This window comes from Eupeodes corollae, chromosome 1 (assembly GCF_945859685.1).
Source record: "Eupeodes corollae chromosome 1, idEupCoro1.1, whole genome shotgun sequence".
Classification (NCBI taxonomy): domain Eukaryota; kingdom Metazoa; phylum Arthropoda; class Insecta; order Diptera; family Syrphidae; genus Eupeodes; species Eupeodes corollae.
In genome coordinates, this window is record NC_079147.1 from 5,655,013 (window position 1) to 5,679,351 (window position 24,339).

General features: G+C 34.3%; 2 protein-coding genes across 5 annotated transcripts in view; one reads left to right on the forward strand and one right to left on the reverse strand.

Moving 5' to 3' along the window:
• The window catches only part of LOC129940792 (protein D3-like), a 31,962-nt gene extending 21,890 nt beyond the window's left edge, over positions 1 to 10,072 (reverse strand). The window contains exon 1 of the mRNA XM_056049273.1: positions 9,963 to 10,072. Within this exon, the coding sequence (XP_055905248.1) occupies positions 9,963 to 9,968 (6 nt within the window). The 5' untranslated portion in view covers positions 9,969 to 10,072. The remainder of the gene's footprint in view (positions 1 to 9,962) is intronic.
• On the forward strand, positions 387 to 24,064 carry LOC129940790 (PDZ and LIM domain protein 7). Of its 4 annotated transcripts, none has more exons than XM_056049269.1 (7): positions 387 to 1,234; positions 10,571 to 10,722; positions 10,787 to 10,875; positions 19,802 to 20,268; positions 23,616 to 23,671; positions 23,730 to 23,783; positions 23,838 to 24,064. In XM_056049269.1, exons 1-7 carry the CDS (start codon positions 1,025 to 1,027, stop codon positions 23,899 to 23,901), a joined length of 1,092 nt encoding a protein of 363 aa, XP_055905244.1. In that variant the 5' UTR covers positions 387 to 1,024; the 3' UTR covers positions 23,902 to 24,064. The 4 variants fall into 4 exon arrangements, with proteins under 4 accessions (XP_055905244.1, XP_055905245.1, XP_055905246.1 ...); XM_056049271.1 differs by lacking the exon at positions 387 to 1,234 and adding an exon at positions 10,288 to 10,444; XM_056049272.1 differs by lacking the exon at positions 387 to 1,234 and adding an exon at positions 10,303 to 10,456.
• Positions 24,065 to 24,339: the final 275 nt, after the last annotated feature.

A 24,339-nucleotide genomic window follows, 5' to 3' on the forward strand; every position in this document is an offset into this window, starting at 1 on the left:
ACTAAAATATGCAACATTATGCATAAATTTAAAGTAATAAAATATGTATTTTGAAATATCTTACAAAGGTCTACCCGTAGTTCACTAACAAGACATTTTTTTTTGACTCCCTGTATCATCTACTACACTACTTATCTAGACGAAGCGAATTCAACCTTAATGTTTTGAATTGGTTTGTGTCTTCAACTACAAGAAAATAAATAAGACACACGCTGTGTTTTTCCTTTCAACAAAATTTCATGACATTTATTTAGATCTTGAATGTTGTAACTCCAAATGCGTTCACGCAACAAACAAAATATTAGAAACGTGACGAAAACGCTGAGCGGTCTGATTTGAATACCGTATACTGTATGCCTCGAGCTATGCTCCACATAATCAATTGAAATCTCTTCAGTTTTAGACATCAAGCAGAGATACGTATCTTTTTGTATTTCTTTTTTTAAACTGAGTCATTTTTGTTTTGGTTTTGTTCGTTTTTTAGCATTTTTAGTTTTTTTTTATAGTTTTTGTAAAAGATTTGTAAGAAATGTAACTAATTAAAGATCAGCGCCTCACTGATTGCAGTTGGATATTTCTGAAGTTTTTCTAGTCGCGCGATTGCATTTGTCTGTGCCAAACCAACAGAAAAGAAAACATGATTGTTGGACTTTATTAAAGTGATAAATAGAATATTTTTATTTTTATTTTTAATTATTCTGTGCAAAGAAAATCTTCAAAACCTGAGTTATATGAAATAAATTTTGTAAAATATTGAAAGGGGACAGCTTTATTCTCCCTTCATTGCATCTTACAGAATAAAAAGGTTTAACCTATAAGAACAAATACCCTTTGTTATATAACTTAACATTTAAAAAAGGAAAAGTGCTCGAAGAAAACTTTTTTACTCTAAAGTGAAAACCTATTTTACAAAAGAAAGGAAACATAGAGGAAGTTCGGTTCTAAATTTAGAACAGCAAAAATATATTTCGGGATTGTGCAACTTGTAGTGAAAATAGATTTTTGAAAACAAAAATCCAAAATCATGCCGGAAGCTAATTTCAGTTTCTTTGCCCATGCACCTGTGGAAGCAAAACATCTGCCTATTTTAAAAGCCTCTGGTGGTATCGGTGATACCGATGGATTTCCAGCATTTGATGTTGAGTCCGAGAACTATGCCGCCCCGGATGATCCTAAATGGGGTTTCCGCATTACTGGTGGTGCCCAATTTCATATGCCGATCACAGTTTTTCAGGTGGGTATTTTTAATTAACAAAATTCATTATTAACAACATTCATTTAATAGATGCTTATTACCAAGGGTTGAATATAGTCAAATTCATTTAAACTATACATAATATGATCTTTGTACACTTCTACACGATGTTTCAATAGTTAGTGGATATCAATTAAAATACATCATAGTTCTATAGTTCGCAACTTTAATTAGAAAAAAAAATCATAATATTAAAAGTAGGAGTTCACGGATTGTATTGTAAAAACATAAGGTCAGATCAGATCACTTTATTAAAAAAAACGCCAACATTTTTTTTACACTTCAGAAAGTAGTAAGCTTAGAGCAACCGTCAAACTACGATCTGAGGCTCATCATAAGTGGATGTGTTAGCACTGGTTCTAAACAAAGATTTTAATCAGTGCTTATTTTAAGTTATATAAAATGCTCATTCGACTTAAAGCTTCATTCTTTCCAAAGTTAGTTCTATGGAAGTCAATATGTATAAAATCAAATGTATGCAGGTGATGAGTTCCACCTCGGTAGTTCAAATGTACACAAGATAGCAAATAAGGTGCATCAATTCACCATTAAAGAGTTGATGAAGAAATATTAAGTCAATATTAACACGCCTTTGATAGAGAGATTGCATTTAAAGAAGCAGAATACGATGTTCATGAATATGCTGATCATAAGGATCATCCCAAGGAAGAGCTTTTAGGGTAAAGCAAATGAAATTATGTTGAATTGATTGATGAATTTCGTAATAGGGAGTTCCATACCTGCGAAGCATATTCAAGAAGATGACGAACATGGCAATTATACAAAGAATGAGTAACATAGGGATCATTGAACTCCTTTACCCAGCGTTTTATAAAACCAAGGATACAACTTGCTTTATTAACAATAAAATTAATGTGATGTGTAAATTCTAAGTTGGAACAGAAATAAATCTTTAGATATGGAGACGCGACAGGATTTTTGCTGTGATATACAATAATCAAATACACCAACGATTCGTTTTTTAGTAAAAGTTATCGTCTGGCATTTTAAAGGGTTGAGGGCAAGGCTATTTTTTCCACACCAAAATGTAAAACTATCAATGTCGGCTTGTAAAAGGATACGATCATGGGTGGACTTTATAATCTTAAAAATGTTCATGTCATCAGCAAAAATGAGAACTTCACTTGAGCGCAGACATGATGATACGTCGTTAATAGACCGGGTGAACAGAAAAGGGAAAACATGGTTTTTTTCACAAAACCATGTTGCTGTTCGCAAATGAGATTTTTATTAAAAAATGCTTTCACAAATACCTTTTTCAAACAATTTAGGAATGCAAGAAAGCTTTGCAATGGGCCTGTGGTTGTTATATTCACCCTGTAACCTTTCTTAAAAAATTGTTTTAGAAATGATTTCTCCATATCTAGTAAATGGAAATTTTGCTGTTTTTAGAGAATGTTTAAATAAGAACATACGGGGTTCAACTAAAGCATTACTACACTTTTTTAGTGCTATCGGGGAAATACCATCGGGACCGGCTGAGCAGTCATCATTCAACGCGGATAAAAGATTTAGGACCATACTCTGTAGCACAGGTGTGTGACTACAGCTAGTTTGCGAAAAGGAGTGAAGATTATGAAAATATACTTTATCAACTTCTTTAGGGCTATTAACAAATGACTCACGGAAATTTGTTGCGAAAGCGTTACAAATATCAACAGTTTTATCTTATGAAAGGTTCTTGTAAGTGAAGTTAACTGGAAAGCCATCTGATTTTTTCTTTGAGTTTACAAAATTCTAAATTTGTTTAGGGTTCTCTTTCAAAGAGGTGCCCATATCAGTAACATAATAAGCGTATACAAAATTAGAAAGAGACTTAAATAGGTTAAAGAGTTCAACATAAAAATAGAAGTTGATTGGAGATATAGTTTTGAGTTTAGTTTTTAATGTCTTATTTCTTATATCGAGGCTGTTAAAAAAACGCTCAAGTTTAATATGATTATGGAAAATTTAAAACTAATTTTGAAATAAATTTTGTTTGATGTTGAATTAAATATTTATCTTCGAACTTCATAAACTTTATTAGAATTTTAATTTAAGTCACGCAGAAAACACTCTTGATTTGATTCTTACCTCTGACCATGATAAGTACACTAAAGGTAGTCTATCTCCTCTAGATAGACTAGAACTAGGGCTTAGTGACTTATAACTCTCAACCATTACTGTGTGCGAGTAATGTTGTCAGGAATGGAGGGGACCTACAGTTTATATGCCGAATCCGAACGGAAAATTTGAGAAAGCACTTTTCATGACAAGAGTTACTCTTGGAGAATTTGTCAATTAATCGCAAGAGGCAGTACCCGTGAAAAAAACTTTAGATGGCATAGGCAGGTATCGAACCCAAGACCTCTGGCATGACATTACAACGCGCTAACCATCATGCCACGGAATATACCTGTAAAATATGTTGGTAATTTGTAAAAAACGGTAGGATTTCTTTCTCTCGTTATTAATGACACTCTATGTTTAGCTCTTTAGAGAAAGCTTATCTCATTGCTTAGCAGTTCACCGCCAGTGTTATGTATGTACCTGAGAGCTTTAATGATCCTATTATTTCGCATTCGTACTGTTTCAAGAGTCCTAAGAAATCTTAACACACATAAATCCACTGATCTGGATGGTATTTCCGCTATTGTTCTGAAGAGGTGTTCTTCAATGCTGGCAAAACCACTGTGAAAGTTCTTTTTATTTCGCTTACCCTCAAGTCTAGCTCGGAGCGGATGGAAAACAGCATTTGTTCAGCCCATCCCCAAAAAGGGCGAATCTTCCTCACCCTCTTAATAACAACCTATATGTCCATTATTGATCTCATGGTTAATCTCACCGAGCAAGTCCTTACATTATTTTGGAGAAAGTAAAATTATTGCACTTCATATTTCAAATCTTATTCAAGACATTGTTTCGTTGACAATAGTACTTTTAGCTTTTCATATTCGTTTTCATACTCACTTCCCTCTTTTTCGGATGTGGAACTGCAACGACAAAATATGATAAGCTAATTAAATTCTGAACTTAACAGCATTGTTCGATGGGGAATAAAAAACCGAGTGGAATTTTATGCTTCGAAACCCCAATACGGTATAGTATCATCAAAGGAAGATGTACCCCCTACCATTATACATCTATATAGAGCATTTAAATTGATTGGTGATAATATCATCATTAGTTTCTTAACGTCGCTTGAACATTGTTGTTAAGTTCTTGTATCACCCTTTTTCACCGTTATTTTAACGATAATTCTCTGGAGGAATAATCAGCTACATTCCTTCCCGGTTCAACCATAATAATGTTCATCAGTATACCCTCGAGCCCAACTTCGGCTGTACTGTCAAATACAGAGATTCGTTCTTTAGTCGTACACACTGTCTTACCAGTCATTGCAATATTCAAGAATTCAAAACCAATGTGCACCAACATCTACTTTGAAACCCTCGCTCCCTTTTCTATTGCTCACTCTGTGCCTATAAATAATATCCCCTTGAGTGTGCACTTATCATACAAAAGAGTTACAGACTTGTGTAAGTAAACATAGGACCAAACACCAAAATCCTTACAACTAGGTATGCAGCACTTGAAACATTTTTATAGATCACCAAAATATATTTTTGGTTACCAAATGTATTTCAAAGTTTACATGTTTTTCTTCAATATCCTCCGAACACGATGTAAATAGTGCGAACATGTTTAATTTAAGGTATTTTTGCATTCTCAAGAAATTTTAATCGCCCTATTTCTTTTAACTCTAGCCGTACAATCTTTCAAACAATTAATTTTTTTACAAGTACCCAAACAATATTATGAAATGTGTACATACAAAAGCCGGGCCCACCAGGATCGAACGTCAACAATGTTGTGTTATTTTAAAATGATTTTTGTGTTATGAATCAAAATGATTCAAAGATTATTTTTTTCAATTATTTTTATTATGATTAAAGACAATATATTTAAGAACATTAATAAAGATATCAATATCAATCGACATAATAACATACAATACAAATAACTACAACCCACAAGCGTATCTACATCGTAAACGTTTATTAACTTTTAACTATAATCATTATTCTCTTTAATTTTAAACTGATTTTTATTTTATCTTTTTGTTTTTTAATCAATCAGATGTTCTTAGCAATAAATCTTTACTAACTTATCAATCATTAGTCATAAAATAATGATTCTTGTTTATTTTGAACAAGACAAATTTGTATTCATTATTTAATGAATTATTCATCGTTAATTTATTGTGATACCAACATTTACTTAGGTTTTTTGCTAGCTTAGTTTTAGACCAATGATATATTTTATTTAATCAGCCTTATACGAAATACTTTTCTTAACGATGGATAAACAAATAAATTGATAAGAAATTTAAAAGAATTAGAGTTGACAAGTTAAAGGGTTTCCAATAACAGATTTCATTTTAATATCAATCTCTATTGGGATGATATTATACCCTTCAAGTTATCAGTTCCTGGCATTTGACAACAACGCATTGAAGTTTACACACAAAAAGTTGACTATTTTGTAAAAGTTGACTAATTTCAGTAAATGAACAGTTTTTTGACTTTTTTTTACCTTATTGATCTTAGTGAGGCCAACAAGATCATTTTTTTATTTATTTATTTGTCTTTCAAGTAACATTACTTTATGGAGACTACATTAAAATCAAATATTATATTTACAAATTGACAGAGGTAAAAACATAGTGTTACATCAAATTCAATACATCTTTCTTAATATCTAATCTATTTTTATTAAAATCAATAATTACAAAGTCAAATTCGTTAAAAGCAATACAAGAAGCAGTTATTGGATTATGTTTCGCATAATTAGTGCTATCAAAAAGAACATGTAGAAAATTACCATTTCTAGGACTCAAATTCCGAGATAGAACATACATATCAAACTGAGACAACAAAAATAAACAATTTATGTTAGGACTGAGCACATTGTAAGTAAAGAGTACTAAATACATTTTTCTTCTAGATACTAAAGGTTTTAAAGCACATCTGGTCTCATAAGGTGGTATATTTGAATAATTATAAAGCTTTTGTAAAGCAAATTTTGTAAATCTCTTTTGAACCTCCTTAAAATAGTTTATTGTGTAAAGCGATTCCATACTGCAACAGTATTCAAGGAAAGGTCTTATAAGGGATACAAACAGAGTTTTTAAAGCATGAGGTTCTTCGAATGACTTAGAAGTTCTTGAAATAAATCCCAACATGGCGTTAGCTTTTGAAGTAAATTTATCAATTTGGAGATTAAAATTCATATTCGAGTCAAAAATCACACCAAGATCCTTTTGATTTGTTGACCTTATTAAGAACTGATTATCAATTTTGTAATCAAAACATATCGGATCCCTTATTTTAGAAAACATAACAATACTATACTTTTTTACATTGAAATTTAAAAAAATTATTAAACACCACTTGGTAAGAGTATCAGTATCCAATTGAATTTTACTAGTATCTGATGAAGAACTTACATAACTAAAAATCTTGAGATCAAGAGTATCAGTACCCAATTGAATTTTACTAGTATCTGATGAAGAACTTACATAAGTAAAAATCTTGAGATCATCAGCATATAAAAGATATCTAGAATTTTTAATACAATTTGATAAATCATTTATAAATAAAATGAAAAGGAGTGGACCAAGATGACTACTTTGTGGTACACCGGACAAATTTTGTACTTCATTGGAAAGAACATCACCAATTTGAACATATTGTCTTCGTCCAACCAAATAGCATCTGATCCATTTTAGGAGATTCAAGTGGAAGCCAAGTAATTCAACTTTTTTAAGTGAACATTATGCTGTACCCGATTAAACGCCTTGGAAAAATCGGTGCAGATTACATCCACTTGAGTACATCCATTTATGCGTACGGGACCAAAAATCATCTCGAAGCATCCTAAGACGCTCTCATCTTTCTATGACAGGGTCCAGGCCTCAGCGCCATAAATAAGAATCAGGATGATAAATGTCTTATATATGGTGATTTTAGATATTCGAGTCCAAAGAAGCACCGATTTGGAAGAGTTATTCTTCGTTTGATTTCAGCGCTGGTGCCGTTGTCTGTGTTTATAAAGGTGCCTACGTAGACAAAGTCCTTAACTACCTCGAAGTCATAACTGTCCGTGGTGACGTTTTGTTCAAGGCGTCGTTGTTCAATGTCCTTTTTTGATGACAGCATATACCTTCATTGACCACTAAACCCATCTTCTTCGCTTCCGTCGCAATGCTCAAAAACGCCCCACTGACATCACGCTTTGATCGTCCAATTATGTCAATATAATATGCGTATCCGAATAATTGGATGGACCTTTGGAACAATTCTTTCCAGAACGATATTAAAGAAGTCGCATGACAGTGCATCGCCTTGTCTAAAACCTTTTTTGACATCAAATGCATCGGTAAGATCTTTTTCGACCTTGACAGCGCAGCGTGCATTCTCCATCGTCATTCTGCACAAACGGATAAGTTTGACAGGGATGGCAAAACTAGACATTGTCTGTAGAGCTCTTCCCTATAGATGCTGTCATACACGGCTTTAAGATCAATAAAGAGATGGTGGGTATCGATTTGCAGCTCCTGGGTTTTTCCAAGTATGAATATTTGGTTGATAGTGGACTTTCCTGGTCTGAAGCCACACTGATAAGGACCAATCAGGTTATTGACGAAATGGCTTCAGACGTTCACATAATACGGCAGAGAGTATCTTATACGCAATGTTAAGTAGACTGATGACTCTGTAGTTGGCGCAGTTTAGAGGGTCTCCTCTCTTATGTATCGGGCACACTATGCTGAGATTCCACTCATCGGGCATGCTTTCTTCCGACGATATTTTGAAGATGAGGTGGTGCATGTTCTCTACCAAGTCAACGCCTGCTACTTTGACTAGTTCGGCAGCGATGCCGTCAGCCCGAGCAGCTTTGTTTGACTTAAGTTTAGATATAACTATCTTCACCTCGTCGAGGTCGGGTAGGCGGAGTTCTTGATCTGCGTTGCCTAAGTTGAGTGGTTCTATCTCCCTTACAGCGGAATTCGGTTCGTCATCGACGTAATTTGATTTAGAGAAGTGGTCTTTCCATGTTATCAACATCGACCGCGGTTCTAAAACGATTTTCCCCTGATCGTCTTTACAGGCTTCGGTTCGAGGCCTGTACCGTTGCGAGGTTTTTTTTATCTTTTGGTAAAATTTACGAACCTCATTCCTGTTTTGACATCCCTCTATCTCCTCGATCACGCGCTTCTCATGCTCTCTTTTTTCCATCTAAGAAGCCGGTGTTCCTCTCTCCCCTTCTGCTCGTAGAGCTCGCGAGCTGCTCTGGTCCTTTTGTGCAGCTCCGTTTCGTTGTTTCGCCTAAGATAATTTTAATGTCATAGTCAGGGCACTGCTCATATGTCTTGTCCAAGAGCTCGAAGAATATGTCTTTGGTGTCTTCATCTTTCTCCTCTGTTGGGGAATGAGCACATTATTAGGCTTATGTTGGCGAATTTAGCCTTGATGCGGATTGTCGTGATGCGCTCGCTCACACTGTTAAAACTCAAGACTTTTTGCCTGAGTCTAGTTCCAACAACAAATCCACAGCCAAATAGACGCTGTCTTTGTTCTCGGTAGCAGTCGCCGTAGTATCATCGCAGTCTTTTAGTTTGCGTTTGCCCGGTCCAACCCATCGCACTTCATGGATGGCTGTACTATCTGCCTTGCAGCAGTTTAGGGCTTCCGCTAATTGGTCGGCTGCACATTGTCTCTTAAGGGACCTAACACTCCGCATACAGATCCGAAGTTCGTTGTCCTTATTTCGTTTGCGTGAATCCGTCCGTATTTGATGCTTCGCAACTAAGGTATTTTTTACATGGCCCAGAAGTCACCTCGACGGCACAACCCGCAACCTGGAGGGATCCTTAGTATAACAACAAAATTCTTTTAGCCGCACATCAAGAATTGGGAATCCTGTACACAATTCTGCTTTAAAATTGTAAGCCAAAAATAAATACTAAAATGCCATATGTAAAATAAGATCATAACATTTTAATCGCCTCTTTAAAACACTTGAAATATCTTTTAAAAAATTTAAAAAGGAGTATGTATGGGTACTCATCCATAGTAATAGCAAATAAAATAAGATGACAAGCATTTTGAAATCACAAATAATTTGAACAAAGAAAGAATTCTGTTTTTATGTGCCTACGAAACATATGTTTACAAAACGAACGCAATATTTTTCTATTTTAAAACGTTTATGGCAAACACAACACCCGCCGAAACAATTAGCGATTTAAATTTAAAATTAAAAATACAAAAAAGATTAATACACAAACTCTGCAACATATATTATATTTCAGACACTACGCCAAAGCAATCATATCGTATTGAGAAACCACGCCCCCGGTTGTCAAAATAAACTAATCAGTGGGAAAGACGCCTTTTTTATTTATTTAAAACCGAAATAGTATCCGCCTTATCCTCAAAAACGTTCATGGAATATCCAACGCGATCCACGATCATTAATCTTTGAATCACATTTTTCAAATAAACAAAAAACTAAACAACTGCAGCGATCTATTTTCAAAAATCTCTTTGGCACACGAATCAAAATATAGTATTGAAAATAAAATAATAAAGTGAACTTTACTCGAGGAATATAAAAACAACAATATTTCGTATCTACCTACTTTCATTTTCAAAATCACTAATTGCTTCAATCATCACCAGTGTTTTTCAGGTCATTCACACCTGTTCGGAAACAGGAAACTACAACTAGGTAAATATTGCAAATATGGTGGGTTGGCCCTAATACCCCATTCAGAATTTCAGGTCCTAGGAGTGTAGCCAAACAAGATAAACAAAAATAACTAATAAATGCGAACATTTCAAAACATTATTTTTTTATTTCAAAATACAAAAAGATCAAGAATTATGCTCCTCGCCCGTTCCCAAAACCGAAGCCCCCCATAAAGTAGGTTATGACGATCAGAACAATTTGTTGGGGGATCTTCGACTGAAAATCTTTCAATTCTTATTATTTTCCGTGTCTAGCTAATGGCTGGTCTGCTATGGTCAGTCCACTTTAAGACTTTTCGCCAACAACATTCATCCGCATCTCGAAAAACTGCTGCAGAAACAGATCTTTTGAAAATTAAAAATTGTGTTCTTGGTAATATATTATGTATATTTCAAAATTGAGATATTTCAATTAATGAATGTCGGGGTGTTCTTTAAATATTTTTGCCAACAAAACAAGAAAATATATTACGAAATATTTGTGCTGGTTTCGTTTTAGGTAACGGACGGTGGTCTCGCTGACAAAGGAGGCATTCGGCTTGGCGATATTATTATTCAAATCAACGAGATAGACGTTACGAACTTGCCGCTGGCCAAAGTACAGGAAATTATAGATTCTTCAGCTAAGAAAATCTTTTTGCTTGCTAGAGGGTAAAAATTTGAAATATTAAGTTTTCATTTTTGGAAATACCTAATCAGACTACAAATCTTAAAGGATGGAAGACGAAGAATTCACTGATAACCCGCAAGAGGAGGAGAAGTCTATTACATTGAGGATTCCAAAGCCAATGCCACCACCTAAGGGTAAGTGAAAATCTAGAAAAACTTGAATAATAATGTGTTTTATTTGAACTTAACACCATTAAAATGTCTTGTGTGATTAAAAAAGTGATTATAATGAAAGTTCGGTCAGGACAATATAAAGTTGATTCTTCAAAGTACGGAATTTCTTGTCTGGGCTATAGTGTTAATTGTTTAAGTTATATAAATTAAATTGGGTGGCGCAACAGTCCGTTTGAGAACTAGGGCCTAATGACTGACAACTCAACGATTCCTGTGTGCGAGTACTTTTGTCAGGGATGGAGTTTGAGTTATATAACATTGCGAAAATCTTAATATTTTTTTATATCAAATTTACGACCAAAGAAGCAAATATAAAATATAAGGCTCATATAGAGGCAGATAGAACAAACAGTGTAATAATAACATTATTAATTCGACTTTTTGATTTCAATAAATAATCATGTTATATAGTTTTAGTTTGTTGAATAGTTTTTCGTTTTTTTTTTTAAATATACCTTAAATTGACGCCGAGAGAAAAAAATGAATTCCAAGCAATTGAATCAAATTTTAAAAGCTTTTCAGGATCAACAAAAGGTGATAAATGCCCTTGTTGCACAATTACAAAACCTTTAGGTCATTCAAATATTATAATCTTTTCAATATTACGACGCCGAAAAAGAAGAATATTCAAATTATCTAGAACGTTTTCGAAATTATTGCAGCATTAAAAATGTTGCAGACGAAGCCAAAAAAAAACACAACTCCTATGTGTTTCTATTGGTTTACAACATTACAATAACCTAGCTGTATTTCTAGGATCTAAAAAAACCTGTAAGGAACCTAAATCTTAAGGACCTAATCGAAAACTTCAAAAAGATGCTATAATTCCAAAAAAGAATGTGATGGTTTCTTAACATTATTTTCTTAATCTTTTTCAAAAGGACAAACAAAATATCACTGATTTTGTTTCCTCGCTACAAAAAAAAAAAACATTTTCGAATGTGAATTCAACGTGACAGCAGAATGCCGAAAATCTGTGTTCATGTCTTAAATTTTTCTACGTGCTCAATTTATTCGTGGTCTGAGAGATGATTGGCTACGTGAACAGGTTTTACAGTCTGAATAGATTGCATTCGATGAAATTCTACTCAATGCAACGGCTCTTGAAGCTTCAAAAATCGAAAGAAAGCTGACACAGTGACATCAATAACATTGCAAACTCAAGAAGCAAGACGACTGCAAAGAGTCATTCGAATTCCATGTGCTCTTCAAACAACAGCCGAAAGTCATACGGTGATTCCAGTTCAAAACATCAATTTATCAACTACAAGACCCTGGGTATAGAAAACTGCTGCTTTAGATACAAAAGTTTCCTTGTGCCAGATCAACACATCACAACTTAAGTGTAACTCTTGCTAAAAGAAGGTCATGGTTCAAAGGTATGTCTTTCAACACTTTTATCTAAAAATAAAAATTCCAGCTAACATTCTACGAATGCCGTTAAAGCCCAAGATTGTGCCGACGATTCAGCTGAGCATTACGGACTCTACAAGTTAGAATTAATTGAAGACGAAATAGTAGATTTATTCGAAATCAACAATTGGAACAAATACCTCATTGATGTGACTCTCAACGATAAGACTCAAAACTTCGAAGTAGATTCAGGTGCAAAATACTCACGTCCAGCCAAAAATGATGTTCGTCATCTTAATTTAAACCTTCCTTTGACCAAATCCCAAGTTGCTTTTCGATCATACTCAGGAAATATTATCAAACCATTAGGAAAGCTTTCACTTAATGTTGATTACGGAGGAAAAGAGATCATTGGTGAGTTACATATTGTTCCAGATGGTCATGATGTTTTTCTAGGAAGAAAATGAATTAGGGGTATAGGTATCGAACTCAAGGCAATTGATTTAAATATGTTAAACCCGTCAACCGTGTTTCAAATTCAACTTAACAACTCAATCGATGACATTCTCAAACCATTTTCTGCAATATTTGAAGAAAAAGTCGGTTGTGTTCCAGATTTTCAAGTTTCTCTTCAAATCAAAGATGGTGCCAACCAATTTTTTCCAGTAAAAGAAACGCGCCCTATGCTCTACAAGAACGAGTCGAAAAAGAACTAAATTCACTTGAAGGAGATGGAATTATTACGTTAGTTCCTGCAAGTGACTGAGGTTCTCCTCTGGTTGTGATACCGAAACCTGATGTTGGAGTACGTCTCTGTTTGGACTTGATGTGTTAATGAACGAGTACAAGCTAACCATCCGATTAGACGAATTGATGACGTTCTACATAGCATACGGAACTCTCAATATTTTTGGAAGTTAGACCTGGGGTGGAATCGGCTAAGGTGATTGTTGATAAATGACAATCAAAATGATCGAATTTGATCTACATAAGGTGATAGTCAAATTGATACCTAAAAAGCTATCACTAAAAAATGTGATAGTTGTTTTCAAACAAATTTGTTTATTCGGGATAGAGCTACCAGACACTTACACAAACGACTGGAAAATTTTCTTAGTTCACTTTGTTTCTTTTAAAAAACACATTCCTGTGACCGACAAAGTTTACGACATTCGAAAAAAAGCAAGAAAAGTAAGAATTTTATTTAAAATAAGCCAATTTGAAACTTTTATTAAGATATTTTATAAGAATCAATTTAAAATTTCACCAAGGTAACAACGAATTTTGACAATTTGAATCTAAAATTGTTCAATCGAATTGAATTGAGTTGAATCATGTTACACAGACGGAATGAAAATGATAGTCAATTTGACTATCAACAATCACCTTAGCCGATTCCACCCCTGTACAAAGCTTACCTACATTTGGAAGTCGACGAAAAAAGTAGACAAATTCAAACCATATCAACACATCGAAGCACTTATCGCATAAACCGTCTTAGTTTTGGAATCAGACCACACCTTCAGATTTCAACCGAATACTATGTAAAATTCTCAAAGGACTTCACGGTCCATCACGAAACGAATGTTTCAAAACCTTGTTGCATGTTTACACAAGCTCACAAAATACGACCTCCATATCAATATGAAAAATTGTTCATTCTTACAACAAAAGATAAGTTATTTGGGACATGTAATTGTATTTAACAAAATAAGTAAATCTCCAGAAAAAGTAAGTGCTATACAAGATACGCATTTTCCTTCAAATCCTGATGATGTAAAAAAGTTTCTTGGCTTTGTTACATATTACCCTCGATTTATCCCAGATTTCTCAACTATGTCACATCATCTGCGCTGTCTTCTCCAGAAACGACAAAGATGATACTGGTCTTTAAAATGCGAGTCAGCGTTCATCAAACTTAAAACCGAACTATGCAGCGACAGAGTCCTCATGCCTTTGGATCCAACCTTGTCTTTCGTTCTAACAACTGATGCCAGTCCTCATGAATTAGCTGCCGTATTGAGTCATACTTTAACTGTTATTGAAAAAGAATCTTACGCTTCACGTTCTCTGACGAAATCCGAACAAAATTATAGCCACATGGACCGCGAAGCCGAAGACATTTCCTACTTCGGCCAGACAATCAGCCCTAATTCCGAGTTTACACTCAAAGATGGTATCATTTTTCGGAAAGATGGAATTCTAAGTCCACATTCTTTACGCTCAAAAATTCTGACAGAATTTCACGAAACGCACTTGGGTATAACTAAGATGAAACAGCTTTCCTGAAGATATGTATATTGGAACAATATTGACAAGGACATCGAAGTATTGGTAAGAAACTGAGAAAATTGTGCAATCAACAGATCTAATCCACCGAAAGATCCAGTGCATCCTTGTGATACACCTCAAGAAAAATGGGGACGAGTGCACATCGATTACGCTGGAACTTTCCAAAATTTTCACTTCCTCGTTTGTATTGATGCAAAATCAAAATGGGCAGAAATCAGATTATTCAAATATGTTCCAATTAGCTCAAGTATACCAAACAATTATTTCAACATATTTTCTCTACTCATGGATATCCTCAAGTTATGGTATCAGACAATGCTTCAATTTTTCAAAGTGATGAATTTCATTAATTTTGTTCAAACCACGGTATTTTCCAAAAGCTTATTGCTCCTAAACATCCTGCAACAAATGGACTTGCCGAAAGAAATATACAAACCCTAAATCACTGATTAAAAGCACTCTCTACTAAGTGGAGGAGACTGTGGTGTATGTTATTATTCTACTTTGTAAATAATTGTTCTATATATTTGATTCGCTACTTTTTTGATCCAAGAGAAACAAGGTGAATTCTTTTGTGTAAGTTTTTGTCAGTTCTTTTTATAACTTTGGTAAAAAATTCAGCATTAACCTTCAGGTTGTATAAACAAATTAAAGTTAAACCTGACTCAACGCTAATAGCATAAGGGTAATATGAATATTCTTTTAAAGAAAGATGTTTTTTTTTTTTTTTTTTTTTTTTTTTTTTTTTTTATTTGTTTATTTGTTTATTTATTTAAGTAACCAATCTACGAATTTACATTCAACAGATTTCAATTTAAGTACATGTATAATACAATTCAGTTTATAAATACATAATATTACATACTATATATAAAATTAAAAATTTGAAAAAAAAAAAAAATAATTAATTAAAGTGAACAATCGACTTTTAAATAAGTTTCTGGACATTGATATATCCAAACTAGAATAAAACATATTAAATAAATTACAACATGCGGAAATCGGTTCACGTTGTCCATACAGCGTATGATGGGAATCAATTGACAAAAGCGGTCTGGCTCTTAAGGAAATTGAAGGAGCATACAGATGCAAGCAGTTAAGCAAACTCTCACAATCAATGGTTGAAGTCAAAATATCACGAATAAACATGACACTATACATTTTTCTTCTCGACTCAAGAGTTTGTATTCCAAGTAATAGACATTTCGAATTATAAGAATGATGGAAACCTTCTATATTGTTTTCAAAAATATTTCGAAGAGCAAATCTGAGAAATTTTTTTTGAACATTTTCAATTCTCTTTTTATTAAAATCAGTTGTAGAGCTCCAAACAACACAATTATATTCAAGAACAGGACGCACAATACTGCAGTATAAAGATTTAATGGTGAAAGGGTCCTTAAATTCCAATGAGTTTCTTTTGATGAATCCAAGTAAAGAATTTGCTTTGGATACAATATAATTAATATGTAAGTTAAATTTCAATTTAAAATCAAATACAACGCCCAAGTCTTTGAACTTTTCAACAACTTGTAACGGAAAATTATTTAATGAATAGTTTGGAATAATATTTAACAAAGTTCTATTGTAGGCCATACAAGCACACTTGTCAACATTTAACAACAGATCATTTGACTTGCACCAATCAACAAATGAATTTAGATCATTTTGAAGAAGAAAACAATCATTTAAATTAGAAATTCGAGAAAAGAACTTTATGTCATCCGCATACATAAGGCAATGAGAATTTTTAAGAACATTTGGAAGATCATTAATAAAAAGTAAGAATAATAAAGGACCCATATGACTACCTTCTGGAACACCAGAAGTTACTTTAATCTCTTTTGAGAAAAAGTCCCCGATCTTAACATATTGTTTTCGACCAAGTAAATATGAAGAAAGCCATTGAAGTAGCGGTCCATGGAAGCCTTATGCTTGCAGTTTTTTTAAGAGTATGTTTAAATTAACCCTACTAAATGCTTTTACAAAGTCTGTATAAATCACATGAACTTGTTCTCGATTGTCTAGAGTATTAATGACAAAATTTGTGAATTCTACTAGATTAGAATTAGTAGACCTACCTTTCCAAAAACCATGTTGATATTTGCTTACATTTTGCTTTATGATAGATTTAAATTTACCTTGAACAAGGCTATCTAAAAGCTTTGGAACAACAGGTAGCTTAGTTATTGGTCTATAATTCGTTACTAAGTTTTTTGATCCAGATTTAAAAATCGGATCAATTATAGAGACTTTCCACTCATTCAGGAAAATACCATTGGAAATAGATTCATTGAATAGATGTAATAGCGGAACAGAAAGAGAACTTGCACAATGACGAAAAACAATAGGGAAAAATCCTAATATATCTGCAGTTTTTTTAGGTTTAAGTTTATGCAAAGCATCTTCAATCTCGGTTAAGTCAAATGATATGCTAGAACAATCAAAAATAGATGGCAATGCATTAATATATTGATAATTAATTGTTGATGATGTAGAAGAGTTATAAATACTTTCAATTTGGATTTTTTTCAATATTCTTCATCCGATGATAGCCGTAGACTTTGTTACCATAACAGAAACAGATGTTAATTGCTGCGCTGAAGACTTTGAAAGACTTCGACCACACTGAATCAACTGCTAATTTGGCAACAGCTTGTTTTTGTTTTATATCAGCACTGGTACTCAAATTGCTCGAAATAACGAGGCCTACGTATTTAAATTCAATGACAACTTCGATACCATCTAATGTCCACAACCTCGAGTGTCTGCCAGACTGAGTTTTTTAAACAAGGTAAATATTAAAGGACTTACGACAAATCCCTGTGGGACACCAGTTGCCGAGGAAAATGAATTTGACCCATTTTTTTCATCACATACAACTGCAGTCATAGACCCTCCTTATAGACCCTAATAAACTTTGTTGATACAAAACCTACGAGTTTCTGTTTATGGTGTCAAAAGCCTCCTTAAAATGTATGAAACTGCAAATAAAGTTTTTTTGTCTTAAGGCAAATATTTGATTCACCGTCAAAAGGTTTTGCTGGAAAATTGCGTGAAAACAACTGATGATATTATTGCACTGTACCCATTTCGACAACCTGTGGTATATATTCTGAGTGAAAAATTTCTTCAGAGAATTTAAAACAAAAATACCTCTATCATTTTTTGGATGATTTGGATTACTTTTTTAAAAATGGCAGTTATACTTACCAGGCGAAAACAGTTAGGGGCGGTTTCCTCATTAAACATTTAATTCAATCAGTCAATGACATATAACAAACATTCCGTAGTTGAATTTTTTAAATCTCTATGGTTATACCGTTTGACCCTGAGGCTTTTTTACTTTTTATTTTTTTACGATATAAGTACCTCAGGCATTGAAAAGTTTTATTAAAAAGTCTAATGTTGCAATATTGATAAAATGACAACGACAAATATGGTTTTGTTAGAGCTACGAAGTTTTGATTGGGATGAATTCACACAATATCTATTGCGCATTGATCCCGCTCGAATTCTAAAAGCTTACTACTTACTAACTTAAGGTGGCGCTATACAGTCCTGTGTGAACTAGGGCCTCACCAATCAAATTTCTACATCTAGCTCGGTTCCTAGCTTGATGTCTCCAGTTTCGCGGTCTTCCTCTACTGCGCTGTCCTGTGAGTGTGGATTCGAAGACTTTTCGGGCCGGAGCATTGGTTTCCATGCGTTCTACGTGACCCAGCCATCTACGTGGTTGGACTTTTATCCTTCTGGCTAAGTCTAAGTCGCTGTACAGCCCGTACAGCTCGTTGTTCCATCTTCTCCTCCACTCCCCTTCGATGCATACGGGACAGTAAATCCGTCCGTGTCCGAAGCTTCGCAGCTATTCTAGAAGACAATGTTCCAAAATTAGGGAGGAAGTTTTTAAGAAAAAACAAAATATTTGTTAGCCTGTTTGAACTTTCTTCAAAATGATTTATTTCGTTAAATCTCGTTCAAATATTCCATACATCAAATAGTTTTGTTAAAACAGCATTTCCAAAGTTCAAGTCAGGAAAACTTTTAAGAAAAAAGTGTTGTTAAATGTTTTCTGTTTTGGAAAAGTTATTCTGGGGTAATGTACATTATTGGGGTTACGTAACCCCCCACCTTATGTCCTTTTTAACTAAAAGAACAAAATGTACGGTTTTTTTGATTTTTAAAAGCCATAAAATAGATAACATCTAATCATTCATAATTTTGAAGAAAAATATGTCAACATCGTGGTTGTATGAACATTTCCGTCCTCGCAATAAATTTGGTATAAAGAATATTTTTTGATTTGTTTTGTTGAATTTGGCAAGTTTAAAAAATTTCAGCTTTCAGAACGCAATGCGAGTAACATATCGAATAATTTAAATCAAAAAAATGTATTCTTGTCAGTACGGACTTTCATTTCGGCTTCAAGTTTGCAATATTCATAATCTAATTAAAGCTTCTTAAAATTTCTTGATTTTTGTGTCATTCTACCTTCAAAACTATAAACAGTGAAAGCACATACATCTTTTTGGTATATCTGTATTCCGATTGACTAAACTTTTTTTAGTGTTTACTAATCTGTTTTAGTTTCATGTAGTTTTTAAACGCCCTTAAAATCAAAACTCCAAACTCTGTAAATAATGCTTTTTTTGTTTTTTATTTGTTTGTAATTTTAGAATTTACCCCTACCCCATTGCTTGGCACAAGAGTCTGGCATCCTATTATGTGGCAAGAACCTCCACCACCCCCAAAGGAGAAGAAACACAAGACCAAAGTTGAAATAGTCGATGGCGAAGAAGTTGTGATTGAATTGAGCGAAGAAGAGAGTTCTGACGAGGAGGAGGAGGTGACTGTCATTAAAATTCCTTTGTTTTTTTTTTTTTGAAATCCACATTTTTAATCAATTAACAATTTTAACTTTGTTTATCCTTCCCCATCATCGTCTAACAGGAGCTACCACATCATAGAATTATTCGAAACATAAGACGTTTCTTTACTGAAAACAAAGATAACAGCGAAGTGAGAAGCCGCACTCTTGAGGATATGCTATTAATTTTGCCTGGTGCTTCAAAAAATAAATAGATATTAAACTATTTTGGATTTTTTTTATAATCGCTTTCTAAATGTTACTAATAAAAATTATATAAAAATCAATATTGGATTAAAATGTTTTCCCAATTATGCTCGTAACACAGAAGAATTAAACTTTAGAAGATTGTTTTTGTTTGTATCTGATATTTAGCAAGTATTGAAGAACGCCTTCGTGAAATGCAACGTAAACTATCAGAAATTGCTGAAATTCCCAAAATACTATCATCCACCCTTGAAACTGTTTCTCAAACGTTCGACAAATTTCTCCCACCTCAGCCTCAGAATTCATACAAACAACATAACTCATATGAAAGCGATGAATTGGATTCGGTGAGCGACGAAAACGATGACGTTTTATCCGAACCTGATAGTCTAGAAATGGAGTGCAAATACAAAGATCTTACTCCCGAATCAGACTATGTTTCAGAAACACATGATTTTGACTTAAATGAAACTGAAACGGAAACGGAAACCAATGAGGATGACAGTGAAGATGATGAAGAACAGCAATATACTTGGAACTCAAGCAATATTCCTGAAGTTAACATCGAAGAGACCGAAGACGAAGAAAGGGAACCAACTGAAGAGGACCTAATGAGACAAGAAAAACAAGAGAAGGTGAGTGAGAAAGTTAGAATTTTTTTTAAATTCCTTTAGCCATCTTAATTTTAAATATCTTTGATATCTCTTTTAAAAATGTTTTCATTTCTGATTTGAACACTCGGATGTTGTTGAACCAGAGTCTTTCTGATCAAGGCAAATTGATATAATTTCTAATTTTTAAACGTGAAGTCAGAATGGGTTTTAAAAATAATCTGCAATCACATCTGCACTAACATCTCTAAGCGTAGGGAGCTCGCTCAAACTCAAAACTGGGCAACTCTTCTGCTAGAAGATTCGTTAATAGAGGTACACCAAAAGGTGTCATTCTATCCCTTCTCTTCTGAACCTAGTGGTAAATGAAATCCTAACTGCTCTGAATTTGGAGGGTTTGAGAATGATTGCTTTTGTGGATAGCGTTGCTCAAGAAAGCATCTTTACACACTTAAAGAACTCTTACAAAATGCCTTAGAAAGACTTATATTTTGTGCTGATCGGTGTGGACTGAGTGTTAACCCTCACAAAACCGAATTAGTACTTTTTTCGATTAAATGCAAGATTCCATTTGATAACCATATTTATATTAAAGGAATACAATTAAAGAAGTCTTGCCCTGGCCTCCAGAAAACTTAATATCAATATTCTCTCATATATTCAAGCCGCTATCAAATCGCCGCTATCTAATGCAGATGGCGCAGCAGTTTAATTTTCACCTCTGTTGGGTGCAGGGCCATAGAGACATTCCAGGAAACTGTAAGACAGATGAATTTTCAGTACAGCCATTCTGTCAATTTTGGCAAATGCTGGAATACCAAGTGTGTCATGTTCTCAAATGACTTTTGCAGAAGCTGTTTGCATGAGGAAGAGGAGGAAACACGTTCTCTGCACATGCACTGCTCTAGCTCAAAAACGCAAAAATTACCTAGGAGAATTCTTCTATAAAGATCTAAATCATATCAGCATAGTTAGCCTCTCACGTTTCGTAAGGGACTTAAACTGGTTTCATTGAGCTTGAAGAAAGCCTCAAGATTCATGTGACATCGATATGGGGCATGAAACTGTCCTAGGTGTGTCCCACTCTATCACGGACATCCACTTTAACCTAACCTAATTAACCCAACACTGTCATCAGTATGCAACTGGATTTCTTCACATAAAATAAAAAGACCAAGAAATGTTGGACTTAGACTAGCTCAATACTTAGGCGACGAGTTTTGTAGTGAAATTATTTACTATGAGCTGTTAAAAGCCTTCTATTAGTATTTCTTCTTCCTGAGTCACAAACAAAAGCGACATGAGTTGCATTAGAAATATACTGTTGAAGTAAAATCTTGCAAGACTTAAGAATGGATAATTTCTATAATCAGTAATAGGTTAGGTTGGGTTAGGTTAAAGAGGCTGTGGATTTAGAATCAACGCACTTAGGCCAAAAGAAAAGGCCCATCGTGATACCACATGAATCTAGAGAATTACTTCTTACTAGTCGAACCATTTTGAGCTTTTTATAAGACGCAGAAGATATTTGGTATCATTTTTATCTAGTTCACTGGGATTATCAGAAGAGTAGTCTCCCAGACGAAGTTTGCGTCTTAGTGAAAGAGAAGGGCAAGTGCAGAGAAGGTAAGAGATTCCTTCCTCTTTTTCCTCGTCCATACTGCTCCTGCAGAAGTCATTTGAGGCTACACCAAGTCGTATTGCTTGTTTTCTCTTTCTCGATAAGACAGTGTCCCTTGAGCACACCTATTAGGGAGCTAATTTGAAGTCTGATTTGATATAACAAGTCTTTAGAGCGCTTTAGGTTCTGTGAAGGCCATATGAGTTTTGTGGCTGCGCATCACGTTGGTAAATTGTGCCACCTAGAGTTTTTCATCGTAAGAGCTGCTTCTTTTAGCAGAAGTTTATATGTAGCTGTCGGTATACCTATCTTCTCCCTTTCAGGTGAAATAAGAATGACGGTTCCATTTTTAGCGAGTTCCCCGGCTCTACAATTTCCTGTGATGTCTTTGTGGCCCGGCACCATATATAGGTGAATGTTGAATTACTGCGCTATCTCCATAAGAGACGACCGACAATCGAGGGCCGTTTGAGATTTGGTTGAGACACCGTCAAGAGATTTAATAGCAGCCTGACTGTCAGAGAAGATGCGGAGAGAACCTCTTTGATCACTAAAATGTCCGCTTGGAAGACGCTACAATGATTAGGGAGGCGGAATGAGATGCTTAGATTAAGCTTTTCTGAGTACACACTACTATCAACTCCCTCATTTATCTTGGATCCATCTGTATAAAAATGAATGCTTTTGTTATCCAGGAGTTTTTTGTCTTAACATTCATCTCTAGATGGAATGGATACCTGGAAGTTTTTTCCAACTTGGGGTTTAGAAATAGTGTAGTCTATTTACTTTGGTATAGAACCAAAGAAGTTAAAAATGATGGAGTAAACCACATTGTTGATGGTCCATTGAGATGAGGCGTTGACTCTTATAGCTATACTCGCTGCCACTTGTTTGCTGAAGATGTCTAACGCTGCTGAGGGTGTGGTTCTCAATGTAGAGACATAGACATTGGACTCTGCTGAGTTTGTCGTAGTACATATGTGACTTTCTCCAGTGCAGTCCACCATACTGCAGCCCTGTACATAAGTACTGGTCGGATGACCGATGTGTATAGCCATTAGATTATGCGAGGTTGAAACCCCATTAGCTTCCTATGGCTTTCTTGCAAAGGAAAAGAGCTGCTGTAGCTTTTTAAACTCTTTCCTGAATATTAGATTTCCAACTTAATTTTTTGTCTAATATCAGACTAAGATATTTGGCTTCCTTTTATTGAATTAGGTACCATTACTGGGATCTTGTATTTCAGTGTAAAAAGGACGAGGTCTGTTTTTTGAGGATTAATACTAAGTCCGCAGTTATCAGCCCATCTAGTGAGCATATTGAGTGCGTTTTGGAGGAGGCCTCTCAGTGTATTAGGATGTTCCCCTGTGACGGCGATAGCAACATCATCGGCATATGCAACCACTCTGTAGCCTTCCCTCTCAAGGAATATTAGTAGTTCGTTAACCACTATGTTCCACAGGAGAGGGAACAGAACACCACCTTCCGAAGTGCCTCTACCTCCAGACCTTTTCCTACAAAAATCCCCCATCTTAGATCTAGGCAATTTTTGAAGATCATCTCAATGAGGGGCAAAGTTATATCAATGTTAAGTAGTAGCTAAGCTGGTACGACTTGATCTGGACCTTGAGATCAGTAATAGAAAAGATTCAAATTCAATTAGCTAAGACAATATTAAATTAAATCTACTATTTTATTTTAAAGCTTTATGAAACAATTCTTTTCACATTTTCTCTTTTACGTTTTACAGATGGAAAAATTAGAGCGGGCTTGGCCTTGGGCTGATCGTGAGAAGATTATATATAGGTTAGTTTTCTTTTAAATTAGTTAAATATTTCAGAACAAAATTAACTCCACATTTTAGACAGTCAACTTGCCATCTAGTGCCTCGACAGCCGCTTGGTATCGTTGAAGACAGGTATTTAAAAATTTGTATTTTAATTAATAATGTTATTCATTTTCTCTTTTACAGAATTAAACTCTTAGCTAAGCAAAATCTATCAGCTTTATATGAACGAAAGCAATCTGATTATTAATTTTCATAAATTACGAAACAAAAAATGTACTTGCCAAAATAATTTACCCTTGGTGTTCAATTTGACAAAATTTTATTATATAAAATTTATATTCTTAGTGTTAAGTTTTTTGAAATATTTTCTCCTTATTTTTGATTTTAAATAAAAAGTTTTCCAATTGTAATTCTTTGTTCTTATTTAGCTTTAATTTTTTTTTCATAGGTATTTGAAATATGTATGCTTTTCTAAATATGCTTTATTCTTGGAAAGAATTAATTGCGTAGAAAATATGAGCACTTTTCAGAACCACAACAATGAAATCAGGAAAGCAGTATCGAATAAGTATTCACCTGACACTTGCCAAAATAAAATAACGAAGATCACCCCTTCCCGTCCTTATTGTTTACGAATAAGGTCTAGCCTATGCACAATCTCCAAAACTTCTTCGGTTTATATTTT